The sequence below is a fragment of the Bombus terrestris genome, chromosome 1, assembly GCF_910591885.1.
Source record: "Bombus terrestris chromosome 1, iyBomTerr1.2, whole genome shotgun sequence".
Taxonomy (NCBI): Eukaryota; Metazoa; Arthropoda; class Insecta; order Hymenoptera; family Apidae; genus Bombus; species Bombus terrestris.
In genome coordinates this window covers 14,740,047-14,758,471 of record NC_063269.1, presented here as the reverse complement: position 1 = coordinate 14,758,471, position 18,425 = coordinate 14,740,047, and the positions used below count along the sequence as shown (strand labels likewise).

The 18,425-nt window shown below is 36.7% G+C and overlaps 2 protein-coding genes and 1 long non-coding RNA gene across 19 annotated transcripts in view; 1 reads left to right on the top strand and 2 right to left on the bottom strand.

Annotated features, from left to right (window-relative positions):
- LOC100647956 (synaptotagmin-7) overlaps positions 1-9,862 on the bottom strand; it is a 23,924-nt gene extending 14,062 nt beyond the window's left edge. For 3 of the 12 annotated variants that reach the window (XM_048409051.1, XM_048409059.1, XM_048409057.1), the window contains exons 1-2: positions 8,996-9,862; positions 5,599-5,853 (exon numbers count right to left, since the gene is read on the bottom strand). In XM_048409051.1, the coding sequence (XP_048265008.1) occupies positions 5,599-5,843 (245 nt within the window). In that variant the 5' untranslated portion in view covers positions 5,844-5,853; positions 8,996-9,862. Of the gene's footprint in view, positions 1-96; positions 1,750-2,386; positions 2,751-5,598; positions 5,854-8,995 lie in introns of those variants that run through there. The other 9 variants (XM_048409086.1, XM_048409081.1, XM_012313412.3 and 6 more) reach the window with 7 other exon arrangements.
- Positions 1-18,425, top strand: part of LOC100647835 (vanin-like protein 1) — an 18,626-nt gene extending 201 nt beyond the window's left edge. For 2 of the 6 annotated variants that reach the window (XM_048409032.1, XM_048409037.1), the window contains exons 2-8: positions 15,986-16,106; positions 16,417-16,557; positions 16,633-16,779; positions 16,838-17,004; positions 17,072-17,286; positions 17,391-17,495; positions 17,584-18,425. In XM_048409032.1, the coding sequence (XP_048264989.1) occupies positions 16,047-16,106; positions 16,417-16,557; positions 16,633-16,779; positions 16,838-17,004; positions 17,072-17,286; positions 17,391-17,495; positions 17,584-18,290 (1,542 nt within the window). In that variant the 5' untranslated portion in view covers positions 15,986-16,046 and the 3' untranslated portion in view covers positions 18,291-18,425. Of the gene's footprint in view, positions 1-4,702; positions 4,884-15,111; positions 15,199-15,527; positions 15,670-15,985; positions 16,107-16,416; positions 16,558-16,632; positions 16,780-16,837; positions 17,005-17,071; positions 17,287-17,390; positions 17,496-17,583 lie in introns of those variants that run through there. The other 4 variants (XM_048409028.1, XM_048409035.1, XM_048409044.1 and 1 more) reach the window with 4 other exon arrangements.
- Positions 10,916-15,568, bottom strand: LOC105666208. The gene is made up of 3 exons (XR_001099100.3): positions 15,432-15,568; positions 15,054-15,347; positions 10,916-11,095 (listed from the first exon to the last, which is right to left on the bottom strand). It is a non-coding gene; the product is annotated as an uncharacterized LOC105666208 (long non-coding RNA).

Below are 18,425 nucleotides of genomic sequence, written 5' to 3'. Positions count from 1 at the left end.
GCGCGCGCTACGTGCCGATGCTTTCTAGCATCCTGGTTACTCGTACCACGTCGAATCGATTACGTGCTCGACGAACGGCCGAGTTAATTTACTCACAGACTCTGCGACAAGAACCGCGACAGTGCCAACTTGCTGATTCGATTGTTTTTCAGGCCATCCAACATTGCAGAGGCTGCGATTTCCATATTCGATCGTTCGCTTAACCAAACTAGAAGCGAAACAATTTCCCGTGTTCGTTCTTGACTGATTCCAATTTATCGAGTAACGAGCTCCTTCGACGTCCCAACCAACCAACGTGTTCCTCCTATTCGTCGAATCGAAACGCGTCCAACGAAAATCCCTCGATCCCAATTCAGAGGCTGACTGATATAATAATATCACGATATCGTATTGTACGTTCACCGTATCGTATCGATCACTATAATTCTCTGTGTTTCGAAGCTGGTCTATCGAAGTAACAACTAGGCTATTTCGTCAATCTTGTTCCAAGCACACATACAAATCGTCGAAAGGCGAGGCGAGGCGAGGCGAGGCGAGAAAATGCAAACAGCGTTACAAGTCCTCCTTGCTGACTGAACGCTGGTTATTTACTTTATCCCTCTCTTTTACCTCGATGCCAATTAATCCAATTTTCAACGTATTTCTCGTCGAATCGCAGCGTCGCATGATTCGAGCCTAATTTTTTCTTCATCAACGATCTCGTATCTCAATCTCCTTTCTTTCCAACACGATCGTCACCAACCTCGTCGACGAAACAGTTTCATGTATAATAGAAACAGTTTTCGCTTTCTTCTCCTCCCTTTACCAACCTCTCTCTCTCTCTCTCTCTCTCTCTTCTTTCTCTATTTATTCTTTCTCTTCCACTTTATCGTTTTATCGTTCTCTTACACGCTTCTCGTCAACTTTCTGTTTACCCCCCTCCCGCCGCGCTTTCTCTCGTCCTGTCCCCCTTCTCCTTTGGTTCTTTTCCTGAAAAGATGTTGATGATTTGTCGTCGTTCGTGGTTTATCGGTCGTCGGTCGTCGGTCGTCGGTCGTCGGTCGTCGTCAAACAGTCGTCAAAAAATGCCGCGTCCAGTCCTTTTACGCGTTACAGTCACGATAGTTGGGATCGTCTACTACTCGACGACGGCAATAATAACTAACTTTCGTTATTCTGCTCTTGTATTTCCTTTTCTTTTCGATTTTATCTTTTAGCACGATCGTTTGTGTTCTTTTCCAAAAAGAAACAGGGAAACTGAAAATCAATTTCTTAGTAATTTACGAGTAAATCGCGTACAAACGTTGTTCGTTTCGGATAGAAATGAATATTTGATCGAGACGCGCTACGAGCCCTTCCAACGACCGATTTACCCACGATATGTGGGATATGTAGTATTAAGATTAACCGTCGCGTCACATTCGAAGTAGTCAAAGAATTCACCTTTAACTCTTTGATATTCTTGATATCTTTTTTTGCGTGAATTTAGGAACTGATTCGAAAAATGCTTTGTGTCGTCCAGCGGCAAAGCTCGACGAATAGATTAATAAATACATACAACGACTAATGATCGTCACTTTTGTGATTCAACAACGTTGTAATTATAGCCAACGCGTTACAAGTGCCCAAGAAATATAATCAGTTTGCCTGTAAAGAGACGAAAAAGAAACTTTCTTTCTGCCAACACAACTTTGTAATTTTTCAAACTTTTCTCGTTTTCTTCTTTTTAATTTTTCTCTCCACCCGCTTTTCTTCTCTATGCTCGTCTCTTCTTCTCCTTCGCTTTTTCCTTTTGTTTCTATCTTCCTCCCTTTCTCTTCTTTTCGCTGCTCGTTTCCTCTTCTTTTTCGCGCTGTCTTTCGAATTAAAGAAGTTTTGAACGTAAAACTATTTATCCACTGGTTTTCAAAAAAAATCCGCAAGTACACCGATCGAATGTTTCTGTTCGTCGATTCGTTTGCTGTCTGACATGACAACCGCTTCGATTTCACTACGACCCGATCCGATCCGATCCAATCCGATCTAAAGAGTTAAATAAATTCGATCACTTAGACCGAAAGTCGGCCGATCGAATGCAAGAGTTGCGTGGTGAAAGCACGATATACACCCGTCTAGTTTTCGACGAACCCAACAGGATGATATGGGAAAGGGGAGAAGGTGGCGGAGGTGGAGAAAGAGGAGAAGAATAAAGAAAAGGAGGAGAGGAGGGGGTGTGGATAGAGGATGGTAGTAGAAAGAAAAAAAGATTATTCGCGTAATTTGCCAATTACGGAAAGAAAACTCTTCAAAAAAATTGAGCGACACACGACTTCTTGTTTCGAAAAAGAAGAACCGTCTTAACGCCCTTTTTAACGAAATACCAGATCGTTTTGAAAACCAGTGAAAATCGACGCACTGTGACTCGTACTTTTAATTAAGTCACTCTCGATTTTTCGTCATACTGTAAAGATGTTCAGCCATTGCTCTTCAATATGAGCATCCATTTCCTTCGATCCTCGATTACGTCCTCCAGGAAACAAGGACAAGGACGACGATAACAAGGACAAGGACGACGACGACGACGACGACAACGAGACGACGACGACGACGATGATATTCACGACAACGTCGATAGCGACGATAGTAACACCAACAAGGATAAATGATAATCGATATCAGAGGCAAGAAATTCTCGAAGGATAATACGAATACGAAAAATGTAGAGAACCGGTCCAACGACTAGTATACGTTTCGTCCAACTGAAACGGACGAGCCGTTTGCTAAACGCGAACTACCTTTCTCCGCTGTGGTATGACCTACTCGTACACTGCTCTCAGCTGCTTTCAACCCCCGGAATCCTACCGTTACCCCTATGACCAACCCCCACTTGGTCCTTCCTGCCTTTCCCCCCCCCTCACCTTCTTTCCCCATTCCTACCACTGCCCTCGTTCCACCCGTTTCGTTTCTACCACCCCAAGTCCCACTCCGGTCTTTCCGCCTCCTTTCCGCACCACGATCCACACTCTCTAGACTCGACTCTTCCTGGACCTTTGCTTCCCCTCCGACTCTTTTCCCAGGATCGCTTATACATACATACATACTTACATACATATACATTACTATCACTATTACTATCTGTCCCTCTCTCCATCGTACTGTTTCCTTCCACGGCGCATCTCCCATCCTATCCTGTTCTGCCCTGCCTGCCGCTTCTCCTACCGACTGACTATTCTTTACCGACCGGTGCTATACTATGTAAACTATGTTATATACATATAATATGTACATCACTCAACGTATGTCCTTGCTTCGTCGCTTATTTCTCCATGTCCCTACCACATGCCAACTGTCACGCGCGCTTCTTTTCTCGTATCATCTTTTCAAGCACGTTAGCCGTTCTTCTTTCGTTTCGTCTTGTCTCATCCTACGGATAGCTTTTGTTCATCATCTACCTTCTACTCCCCATGCCGTTTGCGATTTACATTTTTTACCTTACTTTTACTTTTCTCTCTTAAACATTCGTAAATCTAATAACCTTTCCATTATCCTATTTTTCTTACTTCCTACATCGATGATTAACGATTTACGATCGACGATCGATGGTTCAATTACGCCATTCAGTAGTCGCGATTTATATTTTTCGTTTCTCCTTTCTCCCCTTTTCCAAAATTTCATTTCTTTCGATAAAAGTTTGCAATTGATATATCCGTTCGACACAATGATTACGAGCAATCGCCATCTCTTTCAAAACGTTTAAACTAAGTAAGAACATTCAAATACGGAGATTTACCAGTACATACATGCATTTATGTAGTATGCTTTGAAACAGGTGATACGAAAGACAGAATTGTTTTGTAACGTTGAAACATAAATTAGTTTTATCTTATCTTAATTTATCTATGTCGTATGTTGTTACCGAATATTTAACTACTAACAATGCTAGCATAAGGTCTCCATTTTCCTTTACTCGCCTTATATCACGAGGAATTGCGACGAGTAACGTGGATTTCTGTGCGATGGAATGTTTTAATAAGAACCAAACGATTTCGAAAATACGTGCATCGTGGTTCGATCAACTTTCTTACGTTTCGGCACAAATAAGTAAAGATCGAAACGAACTGTGATTGTTATACGAATCTCGATAAAAGACGGTAGCTATGTATGTATGTACGAAGTATGCAACGTAACAAGTGGCATATCTGTTGCATTCCGCCGATTTAAGTGCTACGAAACACCAGACTACCTGGCAGGTTTCCAATTGGCACCTTGTTGGGAATTACGGAATTTATAGCGTCCTATCTCCTTCACTTTATCATCGTTTGCAACTTTTTCCTAGTTTCTTGGCCGATCAAGTTCACGAGTTTCGATACTCGATCAGTAAACACTTGACCGTTCCTGCAAGCGACAATGGCAAACCAATACGAGATTTAAGCGATCGATTCAACGAACAATTTCGATCGCGACTTGATACACGTTTATACACATTACTTTATATCCAGTGTTTTCCCTTTCATTTTTCTTTTTTCGCAGACAATTGACAGAAATGAAAAAATATCCACGACGTAGTATGCAATTCAAGTTCGTGAACTAAATTTATTTACAAATTGTTTATACAATTTTTATGTTGGAAATAATGCTTTTGTGGATATAGTGATTCGCCGAAACGTACGTGCATCTACGTTCGATCGCGACCAAAATAATTTAGTTCTATTTATTTATTTATTTATTTACTTATTTATTTAAGCAAGCAATATGCCGTTTGATGTACATCTATAATAGTGGAAATGAAGATACAAAACGAAAAAAATCATCTAGAACGAACAGAGATTACATTATAATTGTGCGCGCAAAGATGCTCTTCTTCTTATAATTGTGCAAAATATTGGAACATCCGAGAATCGATTACAGAGACACGGAGAGAAACAGTAAGTTTGTACATTATTATTATTATCATTATCATTATTGTTGTAGTTATTGTTGTTATTGTTATTATGATTATTATTATTTTTATTATTATTATTATTATTGTTGTTATATATTTATGCATTACTTTTGTACGTTAACATAAATTAATCGATCGCTCGACCTCGAACCACTGTCGAAAGATACCTGTACCTTGTCAGTGCCCGAGCCGCGTAATCAAACAATATTCTAAACGCGAATTTCTCTATTGTCGGTAAAATCGGTATTTTTCGACAATGGCCAAGTGATCGGTCAAATGGTCAAGTCACAGACGAGTATACTCTCGCATAGACGTCTCGTCGGTCACAATGATCTGTCTCTAGTCGGTCTCTATAATCAAATTATTTCTCAGTCGGTAACAAGTAACTGGATACTGCTTTACCAACGTACTTTCAACGTTTATCCATTTTCATTCGTATGTTTCAATTGACTAATATATACGTACATATGTTTGTACATATGTATGTACACTCTTTCCCACTCTCTCCTCCCATCACTTCTCTTAATGTTTCTCTTTCCATTTACTCAGTTTTATTAGGAATATAACTGCGGTATTATATTATCGGTTACTCGTTTGCCAAATAATTACATACATCTTTACAGTTTTCGTTCGAGAAAGGTACGGTTATATTTGATCGGACGAACAGAATGTGAAACCAAATTGACGTTTGAGCTTACCCGAAAGATTTTGTACTGATTAAAGGTGTCCTGAGATTTAAAAGACCATTTCTCTTAGCTGGTTTTCCATGTCGGTTATCGTTGAAACTATCCCCATGTTCGCTCTGTGGTTCGAGATCATTGTCCCGCCGTTTCGATTTTTTCGTTCGAAGATAAAGCCACGCTGCCATACCAAAAACCACCAATATCGCTAGACCTCCCACTGTTCCAAAAACTGCTGTTAGAATTACGTCCCTTCGCTCCATGTTAAGTTACCTTTGAAAGAAAGATGTTTATTCAAATAGAGAAACGTTTTATCAATTTTTGCCTGTTTCACCTCTCACATCACGCTCGTGTTCATCAATGAATCTCGTAATTGTATTAAATTGTCAATCGAATACAGAGATCATATTAATACATTAACGAAGTGAGAAAGAGCGTATCGTGTGCGATATCGATATTAAAAATACAACTACCCTTTGCTCCTCTCGTTTCCACAAATTTCCCATTATCTACGCTCTACACAGGAGGGGAGTTGGTGCTTGCCGAGGACATGCCAAGAATAAATAACACGGTGACACCGCAACGATATTGCATATTACCCAGCTCTGTCGATTATATTTCTCCGACTAATCAATACCAATGATATTTTTCACCTCCTTCTCGTTTCTTTGGTCATTTATAGCCATCATATTTTATCCTATGTATTTAATTTCTTTATAGTCTGTCCTCTTCGCCTCCCTTCTTCCCCCCTGTTTCTGCTATACATAATCCGTTTTCATAGCGAACGAGGTGCAGTGCATGAATGCTCAATTGTTACGTACATAAACAGATTGGTTTTTCCCATGATAAGAAACTGGACAAGCGCGTAGGCGTTACGTGTCTTAACATGTAAACAACCCGTTAAACCATAGTATAGCATAGCATATTAACCTTTCAATGAATCCCCGGCTTTCCCCGTATTCGTGGAACACTAAATGCGGATACCGCTCGACCGTTTCACTTCTCCTTATGATTCATTATCAGTCTATGTTAAATTAAATGATGCGTCACATAATCGAGCTTGGAATAGTTTCAAGTGGTCTTTTCATCGAAACATTTCAGACAACCTAATTAATTATTAACCTTGTGATTAAAATCACGTTCGTTAAACAAAAGATTTTCCCCTCGATCACGGTAACGGATGTTGGTTCGCAGTTGTTCACCTTTTTACTCCGTGATCAACGTTTAACCAAGCGCGTATAAACTCACCGATCCGGTTAATGATCGATTATTATAGCTATGAATAATAATAATATAGCGAGTAGGTTGAACGAGACAATATAAACGCATTACCGAATCATTCAAAGTTTACAAAGTCTCGAACTCGCCAATAAACTAATTGCTATTTATGGATGTTTAATCGCAGAAAATATTAGACGGGTAGTTCCCATCGTTTCCAGTTATGTTACCGCGTAAATCATTGAATAATTGTTTCTCTTTTCACTGTGTGCCGATACCGTTGTACCGCGTATTTCTTTAATGCACGGTAATTTCGATAACCTCTACTACTCTCCTGCTCGATCCCAAGATTCTTCTATGCATAATAGACTCTGGCCGAGCTTTTTTGCTTGAAACAGAGCAAACGATGCTCGAAAAGCGTGAAAAGCGTGAAAGACTGGACAACTTTAACATTCAACCGACTAAAGCACTAAGCTAGGCGGTATTTATAATTGACCCTCTACCGAACTTTCAAAAGCTTTAAAATTAGGTCGTGCAAAACTTTTCTTTTCTTCCGTGCGTTCAAAAAGGGGCAAGATTGCGCGTGCACGACAATCTATCGTTAATATGGAGTTTCATAGCAAATCGCGTTCGTCTCTTTTTTGTGAAAGCATTCTTACGCTTTTTGTATTGTAATATATATATATATATATATGCTTCTTCTAAAGTTAAGACTTAACAGATGTATCCTGTTTGAAATATCAAAACTTGTTATAACAGTTTTCTATGTTACCCCTATTCGATAAGAACCTTCGACTTAATCGGTTTTATGCGTCTACCACGGTGCAAACGTCGTAATTGATACGCTGCAATGAAATACTTTATCGGAAAGATAAACACGTATTAAGAATCCTATTGTGGCTTGCATCTACGATATCAGTTCATGTCCATATGACCACCACGTGTTATTATATCGTAAATGCTCAATCGTAATCATAGCGTGTAATTTATTTTCCGAATGTAATTAACTTGACAGAAGTTTAGTTAGAGATGAACGATAGACATTAATAAAGAAAGAAACGTTCGGTACGTTATTCGTGGAGATGACCTGGGAGCCGGCGCGCTTCCATTCCCGTTGCCAACGCCGTGACGCGACGCGTCGCGACGACGCGACGGGGTGAATATGTAGTAACCTTGACCGATGCTAGATATAACAGATATAAGTAAGACGTTGCAAATACGGATCCATATCCGTATCAAGATTATCGCTCTATAGATTTCACCAATCAGAATACTCCGGTCTTAATACTTTTGCAAAACAATATCACGTTGTTATCCGATTTCGTTTTCGAAAGCGATGGTCCTCTTCATCGCCAATCGTAGATATTCGATAATATAATCCACGAACGTAACAAACCTATTAAATTATGAATTTCTGATGTTTGCTGTTTGCTCTGTATGTGATATCGTTAGAAATTTTCGATCAACACACTCGCACGCGTCTCGTTTTGTTCGCTTCACAAAATACTCGGGTATCCCAATAGCGAATTAATCTAATAGCCCATCGCACAAACATCGCTAAATCAGAGATTTCAGTTCATTTCATTTCATTTCACTTTATTTCATTTATTTCATTTCATTTCATTTCCTTCTATTTCATTTCATTTCATTTCATTTCATTTCATTTCATTTCATTTTATTTCATTTCATTTCATTTCATTTCATTTCATTTCATTTCATTTCCTTTCCTTTCGTTTCGTTTTATTCTAAAATTAACACGAATAATATTGCCACATCGATTGCACTCGCGTATTGAATTTTTCAAATCACTTTTTTATTACAAGATCAAGCGTATTGACCAAGGATGCGCATTGCGATATATATATTAATAATCCTGTACGATGCGAATCTTCCGTTTTCCTTTCGCTACCTTTCATTTTGTGGACAAGATCTAGCAATTTTTCTTTGTTTTTGACGTGTGTTTAATAGAAATGTACGTATAGATTTTAATAGAAACGTACATATATATGCATATATATATATATGTATATATACATATACATGTATATAGGTACAAATATATATTTGAACACTAGTTACGTCACGAAAGATGCGAAAGATACGAAAAAAGAATGTAAAAAATGAATGGAACAGAACGGAAAGGGTAAAATAAGGAGAAAATAGGAGAGAGGAAGAGATGGAATTATAAAATACTCACCAAAACAGAGGAGGAAGCTATCCCCTGTCTCGTTGGTATCGGAAAGGCACGCTACTTAACAAGCGATTGTTTAAACGAACGAAATTGATATCCGATGACATTCATTTTACGCGTTTACGTTCACTGATGAACACCATCCGTTTCAAATTTTTTGCGTTGGTCAACGATAACGATAGTGTCGTTGTTCTTCTCCCTCGACAATCATCGCCAAACAGAGCTCCTACGTGTATACTTTACATACGCGTATAATGAAAAATCGCCGTCCACGAAACCGAGACTGACAAAATGATAAACTAATAGGAATCACAAAGATCTTCGCAAATCGAATTCTCAGACAAGATCAAAAGAGAATAAAAAGAATAAAAAGCGTAAGGAAATTGTTCGTGTGCAACCGGCAAACGAGATTAACACAGCAAGCAAAGGGCGCAAAAATGGACGGTACAATATCCATCGGAAAAAGAAAAGGGAGACATGGAATTACGAGCAAGAGTTCGACGAAGGGAAAGGAACGCTCGAATAACGATGGAAGGTAGCTCCTCAGAAAAAAGGGAGATCGTGTAGATCAAGCCAGATTAAATCGAATCGGGAAAATGAAAGGGAAAGTAGGGAAAGAAAGAAAAGGAGAAAGGAATGGAAAGGCTGGGAAGGAGGGAAGTATTGAAATAAAAAGGAAAAGATAAATGGAGGAAAAAATGGAAGGCGAAAGAAAATGCGCGGTGGATTAAGCTGATTAGGATAACGGAGAAACGATGGGGACGAAACGATATAATTTACTGATTAGAGAAATGTTTAAAAAGCGAGGAGAAGATTAAGATAGGAGGGAAGCAGCAACCGCGTGACAGGCAGCGTCGCGACGCACTGCTGCTCCGCGGCTGGTGCTTCCCACCTCACCGCCGCGGCGCGACCCCGCCGCAAATTTCCACCCATACACGGGCTCGCGCCCTCGATCTCGTCCTCGCTCGCCTCATCAACCCCACCTTTTCGACTACGGCACACCTTGCGAAACTCGATTCTCCCTATGGCACATCTCAACCGCGCACCCTATCCGCCTGATACACGGACTCGCGCCCTTTTCTTATGCATGTATTTTCCTTTTCTTAACGCCTCTCGTCTACTCGCTTTTCCCTTTTCTTGTTACTTTCTCAAATTCCTACTAACCACAATCATGTCCACTTCAGCTTTCTTCCTTTCCTTTTGTCATCCTCCTTATCTCCTTTCGCCATTGAATACCGTCGCAACGATTATTATACGTTCTGTCTGTTACTAACCCAATCCTTTGTTTCAAGTTTGATCGAATACACGTTAGAGACGTTACTACTAGACATTAGAAAACGTAACAATCTTCGAGAATCAATGAAAAGTTTTATCGAATCAACTTTTATCAAATGCGGCAGGACACGTATCGTACTTTGCACTCTGATTTCACCGCTTCTAAGCTTTTCGTCACAATTGATGTATGTATTTCTCGAGTATATAACAATACATACATATATATATGTATCCTATTTCGGGATAATAAACCTTCTTAATTACTTACTTAGCTTCTTACATATGCATTTTCTTTATACTTTTACTTTGTATATCTTATCACTATACATATTATTCTTAACTATAGACACACTTAATTAACAGTATATGTTATCTAACTACACTTACTTACACATATAAGAAATGACACATATTAACGTTTACAGTTAGTAGTATTAGTCAGTGTTCTCCTACCAAATGCCTACTTAAGCGTTAAGATGATGATTTAAGAATATCTTATCTATTCATAAATCTAAAAATACTTAATCGTATATTAAACCATATATTAAATAATTAATATATATTCTGCTTAAAAGTAAATCTAATTTGTTGTGTCTATCTTGTCTATCATGTGACTTTATTCATCGGTCCTAGAAAGGTTTTTAAAACAAATTTTAATTTCACAAATCCCATTTATTAGAAATCTCCAAATTTTTTATATAGGTAGAATACCTATATAAGAATCTAAAGACATGTCTCACAGAGAAATTCTATCTATTTAGGAATCTGAATCTAGTAAAGGGAAAAGAATAGAATATTATATCTTCTTCCGTGTTCGTCTTAGAATGATTCCTGAAACAAATTTAAAACAAGCATAATGTTAAATAATGTTCTGTGAAACATTATAACGAGTAATTAATTTCCGATAAGTGTAACTCAATCACCATTTCCTTATATTATACGTTACACTTTCAACTCGTTTCATTTCAATCGTATTATTTCATTCATAAGATTTGAATGTATTTGCAATAAACGTATGCACTATAACTAATCAATATTTGCAATAAATCTATCAAGCTTTAAACATATGAAAAATTAGTTCACCGTTAGAAAATTGAAAGTATTGTGTACGAGGAAACTGATATTATGGAGGCAATTTTTTAACTTCAATAACTAGCGATCACGGTTATTGATTTTAAAAGAATGAATTGAATTGTTAATGACACTCACATTTCAAATCAACCATTTCTATGCAGTCATCCACGAGGTTACCAACAATCTACATAAAGAACGATCGGCAATTTCACGTAAGTGAAACCAATTATGTATGTTAAAACGGGTATAACCGAATTGAAATTCTACTTAAAAATCTCGTGATACAAGTTATCGATAGCGAATACTAATAATAATTAAGTTATATAACCAACGGAGAAAGAGCAAGAATCATCAAAAGACTATTTGACTTGATTATAAAACGATGTTTCATAAATGATTAAATAAATGCGTATCAATTAAATGACACTCGTGACAGTGTATAAACAATTGGAAAGTAGCAATAATATAGCAATAACGTAGCAATAAGGTAGCAATATAAATAATATACATTCAATAAACATGCCTAAAGCTGGCTGACATGATATTTAAATTCAATCAACGACCATAACAGTTATAATCAGAATAAAAAAAATTGCAGTATAAGGCCGTGAATATACAAGAAAGAAAGCAATAAATGGTAAGCGGGAAACAGCAAAACAAGCGATGGAAGAGCTAATGCCAAATCTCCGCTATATATAACCGCTATAAGTGACCAAAATGTTTTTGTTTACTGATAACCATTACACTGTCCAACACGTATCTAATTTTACAATCCACAATAGGCGATCCTTGTAGACTTTTGTAAGCTGAACTTCAATCTGCAAACCGTTTTTTAATAGAACCTACTATTTCGAAAAAATAAATTTTGAAAAAAATTACAAACTTCCAACTTTACAGATGTTTTGTGCTTTTGCAACTATCGAGTTGCTATTGAAATGAAAATATTCTGTGAACATTCTCGAAAATGATATGCATTGTTAACGCATTATAAGCATTTAAGCATGTCTAAAAAATGATCAACATGAAAATGATATCTGAATGCCCACTTTTTTATATATTTTAAAAATTAAGAGTCTAGAAGAAAGTCTAACTCTAGCACGCGATAGAGCAGACATTTGCTAAGGATGCTAAAGGAAAGCATCAAGAAAAACTAAAAAGTCATGTTTTGATTCCAATGTAAAAGTGAAAAGGTTTGGCAAAACACTCGACAGCGGCAATAATTCTCAATGCCGATGAATAGCGAATAGAAAAATTTCCTCTCTGGCTATACCGGCAGGCAAGGCATCCGCCAATATTGAGTACCACTGCCGACACGTGTTTTATCAAAGATTTCACCTCTAGTTTTTTGAATAAATTGGAAAATGTAAGCAAAAGATGTTGCGCTTTAGGTGTCCTTCTCTCACTTTGTTCGTTATTCAAACATGTTTAAATGTTTATAATTCAATAACGATACATATCATTTTGTTCGGGAGAGTCCATAGAATAATTTCGTCTCAACCTAAGGGCCCAAAACATTAATTATAAATTCTAAGAAAAAGCGGTTTACAGATTCGTGTTTGGCTTACAAAAATGTACAACAATCACCCACTGAAAATTACAAAATCGGAAAAAAGTCAAAATTTGTTAAACAGTGATATCGATGAGGGCATTCTCCTTTGGTGGTCGATAACCAACCCACCGAGCGGATATATTTACCCACTCTCACCACTTAAAAGGTTGAAACAGTTACATATATGTATATAAAAAACGAATAGAGGATCCGTTTTTGATGTCTTTTATCTAGATATTAATCGTTATCAGTAATGTTAATAAAACCTGAATGTTTGAAAGTAATAAAGAAAAAAGATTCTGTCATCGATAGTGGTTATCGGTAATCCAGAAAAATTTCGTTATAAATAATGGTTACTGGTGACAAAAACAATTACTTCACAGATGATTATCGGCAATCAAAGAACAATTTTCTTATATAGTATATGCAATAGTTATCGGTAACCAGAGAAGTCTCTCATAGATAACGGTATCGAAATTTTGCTTGGTGAAAGTTTTAAATAACAGCCGAATCTCCTATAAAATATCTTCAACAATGAGCATACCGCATATAATGTATGTAATTGTACAGTTATTATGTATGTTGTTACGTTCTATTTAGTTGCCGACAAGAAGGTAGCGTTAACTGACGTTTAATGCAACTGGCAATAAGTTCCACTTTCGGCTAACCTGATATGTGGCGGGAATACTGGCACGGGAGAAGATTAAAGTTGTTCGAAAGTAAATAAACAATATGTAATGATTTATTCAAATCTTACTCGATTTCGATATTGACAATTGACTGACAAACTGACGGATATAAAATTCTTCGATTGACAAAATGATAACTAACTCTTCGAATGGTAATTATTTGGTTGACGAACGGTAATTAATATACTGACTTCTCTGAGTCGCTACATTTATTTATATCTGTCGGAGATGAAAAAACATCAGGGTCTTTCTTTTGAAAATGTTTGGAAAGATCCCCAATGTTTGTTCAACTGCCGACTTTGTTTACAATTTAAATTGTTTTAATATCGTTATAAAAGCATAATTAGGTAAATATAAAAACGTGGTTAGATAAGTTTTCACAGGATATTCACAAGATCAGCGGTTTTAACTGCCTTTCACTTCAAATACTGTAAACACGGTTTCAAATAAACGGTTTAAATTACCTTGATTTGAATGAAATTACGAATTTTAATTTCGCGCTATGGATCGCGCGGGACGCGGGATGTGACAATGTATATACATATATGAGTTTGATGTATGTCCAGCTAGAAAGTAAACATTATCGTGCATTTCTGTAGATTGGTCATAAATTATAAAATTATTAATTAAAAGTATTTTATAGTACAAAAATCTGCTTTCAGCCTTATACGTACGTTAATAAGGAATGCCATTTTTATTTAATTATTTATTAATTAGAAAGAAACTAGAATATCGTCTTTACATAATGTATCTAGTGGGAAAAGATCAAGTTGTGATAACTTGCTTTTTAAGGACGATCATAGCTGTGATATTGTTAATTACTACATTCGTATTGGTAATCCATTTGTCGAGATGTTCTTATCGTGGAGCAAGTTATCATCGCTGCAAGTTTCTTTTTTAGATATGGTATTGCGAAATACATACGATACACGTACAACATGAATTCTGGTACTATGTAATTATACGATCCGTTAATTCCCATTAGTTCATAAATTTTATATAAAATGTTGTACATAATTATCGTTTTCGATTTGACGTTTTCGAATACACCGTAAACAGGATAGGAAAGTAAAAATCAAGTTTCTATCAAAAAGTTAAATTAACAGTTTACAAGTATTATAAATAATGTAATTTAACCTAATATAACCTAATTGTGTATCGTAACGAAATAATGTAATCACATTTAATTTATACACGATAATAGAATCGATAGTAGCACGATGTTATCAAAGCCGTCGACAATGACACTATGAAGGGCAACAATGGCAACAGCAGTAATAAAAGTTAAAAAAAGAACGAAAATAGTAACAGCGAAAATAAAGATCTATTCGTAAATTGAACCAGAGAGAATTGAATTTATATAGTTTTGAATACATATAATAAGAACTTGTATAGTTTTTATTTATGTATAATAATTGTCACTTTGCACACCTCACATTTTTTGCAACAAATTTCACACTCTGTATGTCGCACGTACCTGACGTATATATGTAGATATACATATATGTACCGTGTATATAATACCATGCCTTTAAATCCTCTAGTAATGCATCGTTGGTAAGTTGGTAATCAGGACTCAAGAGTAGTCAAGACGCAAGACTTCAGGACAGCACATGGGCAAGGAAAATACTGTATTTTATCACTCATCGTCAAAGACTAACGATTCTCATCGTCATGAATTGCCACTTTCTATATTGTTTTATTTACACATATGATATCTTCGGCCTATACGCGTGCTTATCTTTGTTGTTATGTTGAGCCTACATTAAGTCTGTCAAAAATAATTAACTGGTCTCATATTTCTTTTATCTTCCAATTTGCTAGCAACGCATTATATATACCAGAACATACTTACTATGTATTGTTATTACGTGCGTAGGAACGTTAATGATAAAGCAAAGAATAGTATTGGAGGAAGCCGTTTTGAAATTTCTCCCACAATCGAAGTTGCACGGCACGTTCGTGTATTTACTACGTACATACTGACAAGATAAACCCCCCACCGCTAATATCATCATTATGAGTATAAATACGGAATGCCAAAGAAGTACTAGACTAGTATTTATCTCGGATTTCTTGTCATCGCGACAACGGTAAAATCAAATTATTACAATTCATATTATCATTAAACAGCTGTTAACAGATCGCGCTTAGGTTTTCAAAAACCTTGCTTTTACATTATGTCTAATCGTCTACCGATTATCTTCTATGTGATATATGTACATAACATGCATTACATGTATATTATATGTATACGTATATGCGCGCGTGTTTTGATGCAGTGACAGAATCGAATCTCCTATTTTATATAAGCATATTACATATTCATGAAATGTATAGGACAAAAAAGACTACACGAAGACACTAAATCAGGTGTTACAAAAACGGTAAACATATTTCATTTTGCAGGTTGTTAGTTTTTTTCTTCTAAAGCAACTAAATTAAAGGACTGACGCGTTAAGCAATCACCATGCGCGGAAATTTGAACGAAATTGGATTTTTATTGATCCTCATACGACTTTCATATCAGGTAAAGTTAAAATTTCAATAGTACGAACATACATTTTCTGTGAACACCCGCGGGCGGGACATATACATTATAAACGCTTACTTTAGCTTTAAAAATCACCCCTTAAATCTTTTTACGCCTGTAGCCGAATATCTTGTATATAATAACCTGTACATTGTATACAAATTTGGTAAGAATCGGATGATTTTTGGAAAGACGAAACAGATCAAAATCTAAAATACGATTCCAAACCTGTTATCGTTTAACAAGGATAAGAATAATCTAACAAATGATCGTTCGCTAATCCCTATCATCCATTTGTATAAAACAGATGACGGAACAGAATTCATCGGATTATTATACCGCAGCTGTGGTAGAATTTTCACCGACTTATCATTGGCATGATGCCGCATTAACTTTAAGAAAAAACACGAATGCGTACATCGAGTACATAGAAAAAGCGAGTAAACAGGTAAGCTCGATCGAGTTTCATGGTGTGATTGTTTTTCGCAACATGTTAATCCTGATATGAGAATTTGCCACACAGGGTGCTGACATTATCGTTTTTCCGGAAGATGGACTGACATCGATCTATTTGCCTGACAAATCACAAATGGATTCCTGGACAACAGTGATTCCTTCCGCTGTCGATGAATATATCCCTTGCACGGGAACCGACGTTAACGTCAGTGAAGTAAGTGCTCTGTATGCACGTTCGATACACCATAAATCTCTTTCGTTATTTCTCGTAGACGTTAAAAAGACTATCATGCGCTGCAAGGGAAAATCGCATCTACGTGGTGGTAAATATCGCTGAAAAGCGATTGGTCAATTACAGCGATGCGTGCCCCTCGAACGGAACATGGCATTATCACAACACTAATGTCGTGTTCGACCGAACAGGAAAAATAATTGCCAGGTATATAATCATATCTTCATGATCGATTTATAACGATTCCTTCCTTCTTCCTTCTCTTTGTAATCAGGTATCGTAAAGTGAATCTCTATATGGAACCTCAATTCGATAAGATCGAGATACCGGAAATCGTAACATTCGACACCGATTTCGGTGTGAAATTTGGCACCTTTATATGCTTCGATATACTATTTTCGGTACCGCCCTTATCCTTGACTAGAATAGAAGGAGTTTCAAATATCGTATACACCACCGCCTGGTTCTCGGAAACGCCATTTTTAACTGGTATCTTATGTCATTAGTACCATTTATTTACAACATACTATATATTTTCTTTATCAGCTTGCAATCAATCAATTAACACTTTTCATTTATAACTTTTCTTCTAGCCATTCAAACGCAATTTGGATGGTCCTTTGCCGAGAATGTGAATCTTTTAGTAGCTGGATATCACCAACCTACTATCGGAACTTCGGGAAGCGGAATTTATTTAGGTATCGCACGTTCATACAGATTCACAATTTTATACTTGTTGAAATATTTGTTCTATTTTTCAATTAATTTCCAATTCAATTTCATTAGGTCGTAACGGTATAGCCAACGTAACCATGGCTGACGATCCTAAACTTTTGATCTCCCGAGTCCCAAAAACAATAAAATCCAGAAGAGCAGAAATGAAACAGGAGTCGATGAACAAAGAAAAGAAAAATCAAAGAACGGAGGAAAACATTGCACGCCATGAAACACTTTGTGATAAATCAATAAAGGAAGAAGACACGCCCGATTGGATGAAATTATTACGCGATAATGTTACATCATTCGAATCTATTCTGTTCGCCAACAATTCGATGACTGAAACCGTTTGTCATCATAACTTTTGCTGCGACTTCAAGGCTGATATGGAAACCATCACCAATTCGTCCTCGATTTATTACCGCGCGATAGTTTACAACGGTGTTCGCTTGTACGGCATTCACGTAAAAGCCGGTGTTCGTGTATGTGGCTTGATTCAATGTCTTAATGAATCTATTCATTCTTGCGGTTTCGTTTCCCGATCCGATATTACATTTTCCGCTTTAAGCGTCACAGCAAGATTCAACGATTACACAAAAATTTTGATAATGCCTAGCGTACTTGACGCTTCACTTATTCCCTTCGAACAGTGGTCATACGTTGAACATATACGTGGAAACGAAATGAATCTAACTATGGTTTTGGACGAACCGATCAACAATCTTATTACCTTTGGTATATATGCTAGAGACTTTGAGAAAGACAAATGGAATTAATTTCGATATCTATTTTTACTATATTACTCTTGCATAACATTTTTCGCTCCGATCAAATTTTCCAATAAAAGATCGCAATACTGTGGACATGTATCAATCCATTGACAATAACATGGTAGTAACAATTTTTCGATA